At 40.9% G+C, this 12,025-nt stretch overlaps 1 protein-coding gene and 1 pseudogene across 1 annotated transcript; both read right to left on the minus strand.

Moving 5' to 3' along the window:
• Nucleotides 1–1,544: 1,544 nt before the first annotated feature.
• Nucleotides 1,545–2,075, minus strand: LOC136507210 (uncharacterized). The gene has a single exon (XM_066502006.1). It carries the CDS (start codon nt 2,073–2,075, stop codon nt 1,545–1,547), a length of 531 nt encoding a protein of 176 aa, XP_066358103.1.
• Nucleotides 2,076–2,899: 824 nt separating this feature from the next.
• Nucleotides 2,900–7,402, minus strand: LOC136507212 (uncharacterized; annotated as a pseudogene).
• Between the last annotated feature and the right edge of the window lie 4,623 nt (nt 7,403–12,025).

Genomic DNA, 12,025 nt, shown 5'->3' on the forward strand with positions numbered 1-12,025 from the left:
TGTGTCGCTGCGCCCAGGTGCGACGGGGATTTCGTATTTGCGAAGGTGATGTATTACGGGGTGCTCGGTGCGAAGTCCGTCTCTATTGTAATAGTGCGTGGAGTCATCGTGTGATAACCGCGTAGTACGAGGACTTTTTTACAAAATCGTCGGCGCTCACGCGAGCTTTGCATCGTGGGCCGCTCGTTAGTCCGGCTTGCTGCGTGTGTGAACGTTCCACGTGGGTCGAGGGAGTTGTTGGGCCGAAAGGGGTTGTCGTCGGCCCTTTTCATTTTCTACTAGGTAGCGTGCTCGTGCGTTGCTACGGGATAACTAACATTTTGTACTAAAAACACACGGATCGCACGATAAGATAACAATATTGTAAAAATTAAATACCAACGTTATAGTGACATTTAATCCAAAAGGCAAAGTTTATGAATTTAACACAGTCACGGAGTATGCGGCGTCAGTAGGCTCACAAACTCTACTTTATAGATATTTCCAGTGATGCGGCTAAGATAATGTTTTATATTGGCAGGAAGAAATCTCTATATCCATTTCTTTCGTGCTCACAAACTAATGACCCTAGGTGCAACAATGGAAAATACAAAGGAGCTATCCTCGTGAATGCGCGGAACCAACGCCACTACGATCGTGCCATCCCACGACCACTGGTATGGTGTTGTTTAGCACTATTGTTCACTATTATCAGCCAACTTGCTTCGTTGGTTTTATTCAAGTAATTTATGTTTGTAATTATGCAGGTGCTAATTCGGTTGATCCCACATTGGCACATGAGAAAAGTGGGAAAGTCGACAAAACTTATGGTTTTGAGAACATACACGTGTAATAGTTATGAATGGTTACAAAACGAAATATTATGAACAAAACACTGAAAGTGTCATTTTTATAACAATAATATAACACATGTTCAATTTTCATTATGCCATCACACAAGTGTATATACAACATCTCTGTGTCGAGTCTGATAAACCATTTAAAAATACCTAGGAACAGCAACAAATATGGCATTAGTGAGATATTATTTGTACAATATAAATTGAATGGAAAAAATGTATTGTATGTGTTAGTAATGTTCTGTTACCTCGCATATGGCGTTAGAACCTCCTTAAATACAATATTCTTCGTGAAAGTTCCATCCGCTATTGGGGTCTTCTTATCCTTATCTTTTTTATTTGACGCATTCTTATTTTTTTCCTCTCGGCATTCTTTTTAGCATTTTTCTTCTCTATCTTTTTGGCCTCCTCCTCTTGTGCCTCCGCATCAGACAGGAGGGCAAGGATCTTAATATTGGTTCTTGACGTGGCTCTAGACATTGCAACGTACAACTGACCATGAGAGAACATCGGTGCAGGTAGGTACACACCCACATTCGGGATAGTTTGGCCCCGTGACTTGTTGACTGTCATGGCAAAGCTTAGCCTGATAGGAAACTGCTTCTCTTAAACTGGAACGGGAACATCTCATCATCAGACGGGTATAGCGGTATTCGAGGAAGGAATACCTGCTTCCCAGCATGCTGCCCCACCACGATTTCAGTGTTAATTGTATTTCTTTGGAACCCCCGCACCACCAGCCCTTGTACCATTGCATAGCCCATTGGCAGGGTCAATATTCCTAAGCAATATGACAGGACACCCGAGCTTGAGCTTCAAGACGTGGGGAGGCAGCCCATTGGGGGTCAAACTGTTAAGGAACTCTAATGGATAGTAGTTATGTGGATCATCTATCGCGGAGTCAAAACTGTGATACACCGTCTCGCCGCCCTGGAACATATCAATCATTTTCATATTGATCATGTCCACCCAATCGTTACTTGTAGATAAAATCGCTCTGGTGGTGATGTAGTCTTTGTTCGCCATGTTTGCATTTAGATCTAGAAAGATGATGTCGATCAATGTATGAAGATCTTTTTCGGCATCTCCAGAGTACGGGACACATATCTCGTTTAGAATACGTACATTGCCATCTCCGTTAACCTCTTCCGTTCCACCACCAATGCACAATAGATAATCTGCAAACCACGGGTCACTCTGAGCCCTCATGTTGTGGACAAGCTTTAGGTGGCGCATGGATTCCCAAAGATACGACCTTCGTAGAGAAGCACCGACTATTTGAGCTCTGGATCCTTTTCGCACAACAGGGAGGACTTGTCTGAAATCCCCACCAAGGACAACAGTCTTTCCACCAAATAGTAGGTTTGACCGGCCCATTATATCCCGTAGGCTGTTGTCTAGTGCTTCCACATTTTGCCTCTTTGTCATAGATGCCTCGTCCCAAATTATGAGAGCTGCTTGCTGCAGCAACTTAGCAGTACCACTCTGTTTCGTGAAGCTACAGCAACCTGCCCTCTTGAAGAGTGAGGGGTATCTTGAAATGCGAGTGGGCCATCCTCCCACTGGCATTATGGCTGCTATGACTCCAGATATAGCTAGTAGCCATGGCAAGCTTGTCCTGGCTACGTAGTTTTGCAAGAAGTGCCCTATACAAAAATGTCTTTCCCGTCCCACCAGGTCCATCCACAAAGAACAACCCGCCTTGTTTGCTGTAGACAGCGGCCATTATCTCATCATAGGCAGACCTTTGCTCGGCGTTGAGTGAGTCGCACAATAGCACATCTTCGGGATTCTAGCTCGACGCTAGCTTCCTCAAATATCTCATGAGGAATATGGCTGGCATCATCATATGAGTGATCAATATCTAGAAGAGGAAATGACCTTATGTCCTTCCCCATAGACTGCAGCATGTTTCTAATGTCTATCAAAACCATTTGTTGCACCAGATCCAGGGATGGATGATTGCTATTGTAGTCCTCTGACATTGCATCATAGTGTTTTTTCCACAACCCCATCACATCATGCGGTTCGCAGAATACCAATATTGTTGCAAATAGCCTCTATAGACAGGAAGGCATCTGGAATAAAGTAGCTTCAGTTAGACATTCATCCAGTGTATTGTCTTCTTTGATTAGACCCCTCCTTTCTGCAGCTTCACGGAACGAAGGTAGTAGCATGCCATCAACCGTCCTCAGATGTTCGTATGATGTAGCACCAGCAACATTGTTCAAGAGAACACGAAGAAAGTAACGTTCTCCCTCAGCAGGATGAGCCAAGATGACTCTTCCAACTTGAAAAACAGAGTTTTTCCTTTTCTGCCAGAATTTACCATCAGACTGCCAGGTAAAATGCTCCAGGAAGTCCTGATATAAGATTCCACGGGCTTCCTCATGATGCATGTTTGCATCAAAGTATGCTGTCAGCATTGACTCTTCTACACCTGGCCTATTAACGATGCGTTCGACCTTATCCCATTTATGAAATGCCACCATGTGCATGTCGGGTAGATGAAGCTGCAGTTGCTGTACTGGTGGATGGTTCTTGCTCAAGTCAAAGCCATATATGCTCCATAGTGCTTCTAGAGGCATCACCCATCGGGCATCTCTATACTGCTTGATCTCATCAATGTTCCCTTTCTCGTCTGCTTTGTCGGTCTCCCTCATCACCATCGATGCCCTGTCATGTCCCTTGTATATGTATTTGAATAGATACTTTACTGATTTAATGCTCCGACTGGCCTCAACATTGATATGGCAGTTGAAGGTATGTAATAGGCAAGGGTTGTAAGGCATGACCCATTGATTGTCTAGGTAATGGCCTCGAAACTTTTAGCGTGTGGCCATCATTGCGTCGCCGATAGATGGGGTACAAATCCTTTCCCTGTGACGTTGCCTCACAGAATGGGCGCAGGGTAACGATTCTTGAATGACCCATGGCCCACCGTGCACGGACAGTATGGATTTAGCGTCCCGCAGGGACCATGCATCATATGCTTCATCACCATCTTGTAGAGCTCAGGGTACTTCTTCTTGTTTGGTAGCTCTGCACTGATAATCATGTCATATTGCTCGGGACATGTGAGCTTGTACTTCCGTTCCATTATCAGCAAGAAGTGTGCATGCGGCAAGCCCCTCTTCTAGAACTCCACTACATATACGTAGGCCTTCACCTTCCCAAGTATGTCTTTCTCCATCAACATTTTCCCTCATCGCCTCTAACTTTGCTCTGAAGACCCGTGTGACTGAGATCTAGGCGGTCCTATGGTGTCTGGCCTAGATAAAGTTCATTCTTGATCTCATCCCAGTTAGGGTTGCACATCATTGTGAGGAAGATATCAGGTTTACCATACTTTCACTCAGAGCCATTGCATCCATGTATCGACGCCTCATATCATGGGGTCCTCCGATGAATGATGAAGATAGGACAGTACGCCTTCCGACATTCTCAGCAGATCCTTCACCCGAATGCATGTTGTCCACCAGGCCTTGGTATGGGTCAGCCCTCAAAGTATCCTGATTGTTCCTCATGTAGTCTAAATGCGAGCTCTCATTCTTGATGTAGGTGTCGATGGCGAACTGTTGGAAAAGACGCCGGCCATAGAGTATTGGATTAAATATCCCTGGCCGCATCTAGAACTTGTAGCAGTAGTAGTCGTGCACGGAGACACATGTATTCGAAACAGGTTCTATAGGGAGACATTGTTTGAATTAGTATCATGCATTAACAGAAAAGAGTTTATATTGCATTATAGAAAAGAGTTCAAGTTACCTCCATCATCATCATCATCACCATTCTCAGCACGCTTTTTGCGGGATTGCTCGAGCTCGATCAACTTGAGCCATAGTCACACCCACTTTTGGAATGCAGTTGTGCCACCTGAGCTCACCCATTGGAAAGAACACCGGGTATGACAGTGGGTCATAGCATGCATTATATGAGCACTATGCTTGTAGGAGAACACTATGCTCGAATTGGCCATGACGCTCACTCCCCTCAACCTAGATGGCGGACCACCTCTGATGTCAATGGCACGTTATATGTTCTCTGGTCAAGCCGCTGGTCAAGGTTCAACTCGACCCGGTAATCCTCGAGGTTTTCAACGTGTCCCATACTCCTTAGTTGCTGAGAGTAGGGATTCCCATTAAAGATACTAACCAATTGCTCTATAACTTCTCTATCTTTTTGGGTGCATTGCTCACGGCACTTGCTCATCCGATGTTCGAGGGACGGATCGTCGTCATAAAAATAAAGCTCGAGGTGTCTCTTTTCGACACCATCCTCTTTACCAAATGATCGTATGTTATGGTAAATCTGGCCATGGGCACGGAATGTGTAGACACCGCATATTCGCATGTTAGTGGTCACACGATCTAGGTGGTAGTACAGAGAAGTGAAAGAGAAGTGGCCATTGAAATATCTGATGTTTGCACGAAAGTGCCTAGCATCAGCGTCCGAGCTTGACCACAACCTCATGAGCTCTGGTGGTGTCTCAGGAGTTGAAAGATGAATCTTTCCACCCTGATAATAGAATCTGGGCGGTTCACCCTCAATTTCTTTGCAGTTGCAGTGCTCGTAGTTTGGCACCAACGGTAGCATGTGTGACTCTAACGGGACATTAGCATAAACCCTATCGTATGGATCCGGGACATTAGGCTCACTGTTCTCTTCCTCATCCATGTCAAGAATGTGCTCAACGTCGGTTCCCTCCTCCTCATCTTCTGATAAAATGTTGATGTGTTACGCGTTGAAAGAAAGTTTATGAAATAATGTTTTGACTATTACACGATGTACATTGTTCGGCGAAAAAGTACGCCTCATCCTCTTCCTCGTCCTCCTCAAATATGACATCCTCATCATAGTCTGTGCAACACAGCCACATATATGATGAGGGAAACATAATGGCATACAAAAAAACAAAAAGGATAAATTTAATAAAGAAAATACCATCCTCGACCATAGAGTCTAGGCGTATGAGCTTGTGCACCTGTTTGGAGGCATTGAAGAGGTACTGTCAACTACAGACGGTTGTGTCTGTGTACCTGTGCAATTATTAGGTGGTGGAACTAGAGTTTCCTGGGTAACACCACCTAGTAGTAACAAAAGGTATGAGTTTTTAGAATAGAAGAGCGAAGGTGAAAGTACCGACAATATATACTGATCAAGGCTAATTACCGTTGTAAACCACACTCGTTGAGTTGGGTCAGTTCGAATCATTGCACTTTCCATCCGCACACCCTCTAGCACTTCTTCCAATGTTTGCTTCAAAAGCTCGATTGTGACGGGATAGAAGGGCATTTCTCTCTCCAGTGGTCACTCGTTGCCTATGTATGGTCTGTGTCGTAAGCCACTTCAGGGGTCTAGACTTCTAGATTTTGAACTACAGTCAGCGCGACGTTAACAGGCGTGCCCCTCAATTTGTGTATTTCCATCTCGTGTGAAGGCGCTTCATGCGATTGAGGTGAAGAAGGGAAAATAAACTGAGGGTTAAAGTGAGGGCTCTCTATGGCTATTGAGTCTAGATGCAAATTGTTTGCTCGGTGTTCTCTCACCATCCTATTATATTTTTTCTTGCTCTCTTTTCGTTTCAACTCCTTCTCTTATGGAGTCATTTGTAGTTTTCTTGTAGCATTTTTCTGTGCATACAAGTCATGCTGTCTCTTATTTAAAAGCGCCTTTTGTTCAGGAGACTATTGCAGCCCTTCGTGCTCTATCTAGCTCACGCTTACGCTCTTTTGGACACGTGACAATATTGTCGATGGAACTGGATGCATTTACAGCACCTATATATAATAGAAAAGTACGGTCTCAAATAAAATACAGAAGGGCACATATTGCAAGAACATTAATTTATTATTACATTATCATGAACCACAATTGGGTTGCCCACTACACTTTTTCTTCTCAAATAGATAACATTAATGAAAAAAACAATGTACCTAGGTTTAGATCAGGTGATGCATGAGTCAATCATGCCACTTTGATCTATACATTTATTAGAGTATTCATCTACATATATATAATAATATGATATTAACCTTGGCCTCGGCATCATACAAACACAAGAAAAAATCATTAGTATTTAGGAGAAAAACCAAAATGATACATGTGTTATCTTTATCAATCTTCATGGGATTGTATGAGTTGTTTCGATGTAGCCAGTCACTATCTTCATAGACATCAGTGCTTTCCGTGGTCGAATCAACTTGGCATTCACTATATATTAAATAAACTAAAAATGGCAACACTGAATTTAGAAAAGCAAAATTAGATTTACCTGCTTTTTTCTGATGATATCGTTCACGACGCTTTCTATTTTTTTCATTTCTTTCTTCCTGAGTCATTGCCGTCGATCGTGCCTTTTCTCTTTCCCTTTTTAGCTTGGTGGCATCCGTGTTTTCCTTTGTCTGATGATACTTTTCCCTAAGTTTTTTATTTTTTTTCATCCCTTTCTTCTTGAGTCATTGATGCATGTCGTGCTTTTTCTCTTTCTCTTTTACGCTGCGCACGTTCATCTATTTGCGCTTATGAATTTGATGTTGTATGGTCACCTGTTTGAAAATAAGTTGATAAATATTTGCTTAATTACCGTAAATAATACAAGTGAATGCATCTATGGACATGAGTATAAACAATTACCTCCATTGATGATGTTTGTCAACTCTTCAAATGGTGCACGACCTTCATTATTTTACATATGTTCAATTGTGATTTCACTGAACACAAAATTAACCAATAAATTCGTATTATCAAACTTGTCCATGAGAGAGTTGATAAAAAGTTCCATTGATGCTAGAAAGAGTGAAATACTCCCTCCGTCAAAAAAATATACTTTGACTAAGTTTGTATTAGAAAATACTGATATTCATGATACAAAATAAGTACCATTAGAGACACACATGCTACAACTATTTACTCACAGAGAAGGTGGCCAGCGACGTGGACTTACGTAGAGGCGGCCGGCGGCGTGGACGCGCGGGAGGCGGCCGGCGGTGCGGAGACGTAGGTTGTTCCTGAAATTAATACAACGTCTGGTCTTCCTTTTATTTATTGAACTGCATCCGAAACCCCATTAGCATCTTGCGTCATTCCTTTAGTTGTTCCTGAAATTAAGCATTCAAAATTTATATATAAGAACCTAATCTAAGCATATCAACAGAAACCGACACTATGAGGCAAAAAAGCCTAACAATAACTGAATTATTTTTTGCATCTTTTCATCTCAGGTCTGGTTGTGAATGGCTAATTGGAAAAGAAAAACACAAGAATTCCCAATTGCACTAAATTGTTGGTTGCAGATATGATGAATCTTCACAGCACCCAAATTGGAGAATGCATGGATAGTCATGAGAGCATACACTAAACCTAACAGTGCAGCTATCTAAAATTGATATGAATCGTCGCAGCAACCAAACTGGAGAATCGATGAATATCCATGATGGCATACACCAAGTAATAAAAGCACGAGTAAACTCAAGTTTTGTCATTTAGATTCCTGATGGAGAAGGGTTAGAGGGTGGGTTTACACAGTAATAAACTTCAAGTAGGATGTTCCACAAGTAGTCAGATTTACATATTTTCTATTTTTTAATATTAGGTGACCATAAATTTTTCAGCAAAACTGACAATTAGAAAGGCTGGTTTGACAAAACAACAAAGCATGCCCACAGGCTTAGCGTTCTTGTAACCTGTAGGTAGGCATGGAAAATTGATTGTCAGGAAACTATAAATATCTTCATGACTGTCAACTTGAATAAATGCTAACCTTAGCAGATTTAACCAAGGAGCCAGTAATGAAATAATTTTTGACAATAATGAAATGGTATTATTTTGCATATGTTCCATTGTGATTTAAGATGTTTCCAGGGTTACCTTAATTAATTGAGAATGCTTAATATTATTAAAAATGTGAACTTGTGGGAATTTTTGTGAGAAAATGGTGATAGTGTTGATCCTAAAAATTTTACAGTAAACTCCTAACATTATTAGCTGTCCACTGTAATTTTTGTAGCTCTAGAATAATTAGTTTACTAGATAGATAATGATGCCCTATTTCAAATAAAGATTAAATCGATAGAATAGAATAAAGAAACATCTTGGGATTGTATAACTAAAACATCTGTTGGAAAGTAACATCTTATTCGACAACATGGATATGTAGCCTAAGTACGGTCATCGTTAGAACTAGCTTGTTAACTTGAGAGGCGTAAATCGTATTTTTACGAGTCACGATGGCAGTTGATTAATTACGTCTTCGCATCGCATCGCATTGCATATCATAATAGGGACGTCGATGGATCACGGAGTCATTGGGAGTTGCTGGAGAAATGGTACTTTTGGAGATCGTGTCGCCATGATGGAAAGCTAACTCTAATTAAATCTTACCTAGGCAAGCCCCGGTGCATAACCTCTACTTTTCTTAACTTTAAATTATATTTGTGCATTAAGTTTTAAGGAGTTGAATGAAACCCACTTGCATATATATATCTTTATCCTATGAGTCTTACTAGCATGACAGGATCGTGTAGATTGCTATGCTACAGGACTCCGATAGAAGTCGAGTGATTGTCTGTCACTCGCGAGAGATAGGAAATTTATTACTGTATTATTATCACTTGAAAAATATAAATGGTGGAATAATAAATGGTGACCGGGTAGGAATATGATTTGAGTATTGGTGGGTGTAAGAGGTTGTGTTCCGCGGCCAACGGGGCATAGCTTGGTTACACTGTTTTCTCTGTCTGTGTCGGTTAAGGACTGGCCGTTGCATTGGACGCTAGGCAAGTCACAGACTTATTATCCCGAACACATACTTGGGTATGGGCGCTTGAAAGACTTGTTACTCTCTTGTCATGGGTTTTGACTCTTTCTGAGCCGACTGTCATGGTGGTTTTTGGGTTAGGAGGTCCTTGCACCGCACTAAGTCCGGGGCTCAGGGGCAGAGGCTTGGAGTCCTAGTTTGGACGAGGACCTAGACCCTGTGACAAGAGGATAGTGGGTTGGTCCTGCTTGTGCCTGAGGTACAAGCGGGGCATGTGTTTTTGGTGTACCCAGCTGGGGACATGGATTTGCGAATCGCCGCCGTGTCGGTACGGCTTGTCTTAACTCTAGCACCATAGTAAGAGCTAAAAGATGAAAGATGGAAAAAAGAAATCTGATTGCTTACCACCTGCTTGAAAGTAGCACAAGTGCTTACATAGAATGGTTAGTTAATGAACTAATGCACTGCTAATAAAAATCGAATATAAGGACGCACATTTAGTAATGCTTCGTGCTGATGCAATAAACCCACAAGCCAGATAGCCTTGCATATCCTTGGAGTCTTTTCTTTCCTCCTATCGGGTAAGTCTTGCAGGGTATAATTAAGTACTCAGGGTTTTATTTCCCCTGTTGCAGGTGACAGGTGGATGCTAGAGCTGACTCTTATGTGTGGATTCCTCCTAGTGGGCTCAGAAAGGATTTCCTTTACGCTGCGATCATAGTTTTTATTCATAACTCTCACTAAGTGTTTTTATAAATGAAATTTTTATAATCTGTTGTCCTACTTTATTTATCAATGCTTCATCATACCATGAATAGCTATTTATTTCCACTGTAATTCTGATCACATGTTTATATTCCGCTATTAATTTAAATTGTCCATAGTTCTGATAATATGATTACATTCCGCTGTTATAACCATAAATAGTATACTCTGATGTTGTATTAAAAGTGATATAAGAAATGGTTAAGAATGATGTAAGCTTTATTCTCTCATTTGTGATCCTGATGGAAAAATATGGATTTTCGGGTTCTCCCCTAGGGTGTGCCCGACGGGATCGCGTAATTTAGTGTTCTCCCTTGAGTGTTTAGTGTCTAATGGAAGACAAGCACTCCTAGGAGGCATTAGATTAGGTGGTTCTACCACAGTCTTCAACCAAACAATATTTGCCCATGCTTGCTTAACCTGGCAATATTTACCAAGTTCTCAGGCTATCTCTAGGCTATAGTTTTACTTAGGCAACTAATCTAGGCCTTGAACCAAACAAGTCCTCTATGCATGTATATACCAAATTATGTACAATACAAAGGAAGTGCCTAAATCAAATTTTGTTTGCTAATGCTGCATGTACATATCACAAGACAATTACCTATAACATTATACAATATCAGGGGAGTTTGCGATTCATGACTAGTTTAGTTCTTACTTATAGAAAAAGGCAGTCCAACAAATATCTGCAAAGAGCATAATATGTTTAGTTCTTGGAGATCAAATTATTTGGCATGTTTTTTATTGTAATCATAATGTCTGGGGACCAAATTATTTGACATGTTTTCATATTGTATTTGGATGCCAAATTATTTGGCATGTTTTCATATTGTAATTGTAATTCCACGCAAGAACATATATATTTGACTTGCTCAGTGTTGCGTGTTTCTTGGAACAATTAAGTAATCCTAGCTCCAACATATTTATATCCTTGTTCGGGAGAGCCTTTTACGTCCATTGCATAATGTGTCCATGTTGACATTAAAGTTATCAATTTTAGAGACCTTTTTGTCATAATACTGTAAGTGTTTTTTTGACCAAAATATATGCATATTGCAAAGAATTTGTTTTCATTTACATGACAACTTTTACATTTAATTTATAAACACATGCTACAAATGACAAACAACCACCATACATCATTGTAGGCCCATACGACGTTATTTGCATGAAAACCTCTCATTCTTAGAGCTCAAGGTATGTTGTAACCGAACAAGTGGACCTACTTTAGGGTGAAGCCACAACTTCAATATATATAGTGGATATGCCCCCATGATGTAGTTGGTGGAGTGGAACTAGTTTCTGTAGGGTGAAAACTAATAAATAGACTGTTAACCTTTGGTTATTGCTAATCTTGATAGGCCAGACATGAAATGAAAAGTATACTATGCTCAGCTGCAAAAAGTAGATCTTTGCAACAGGCCAACCATATATACTCATAGGTGGAAGCAATCAAGAGCCTTTCATCTTAAAGTGAAAATAGCACACTATGAATGGATTATCGTAATCCCATGTTTTCAATAATTTTGCCATTGTTGAATATAATAATGTGCCCATACAAATGTGCTGGTGTTTATAGTATGCTTTTCAATCTAACATTTCATCTTAAAGTGAAAAATAGCGCACTATGAATGGATTCTCGCAATCCCATGTGTTCAAT

This window comes from Miscanthus floridulus, chromosome 15 (genome assembly GCF_019320115.1).
Source record: "Miscanthus floridulus cultivar M001 chromosome 15, ASM1932011v1, whole genome shotgun sequence".
Classification (NCBI taxonomy): domain Eukaryota; kingdom Viridiplantae; phylum Streptophyta; class Magnoliopsida; order Poales; family Poaceae; genus Miscanthus; species Miscanthus floridulus.

What these genes read in the sequence shown, in the direction of transcription:
- LOC136507210 (XM_066502006.1), bottom strand. Translation starts at nt 2,075, where the DNA reads ATGCGCCACCTAAAGCTTGTCCACAACATGAGGGCTCAGAGTGACCCG.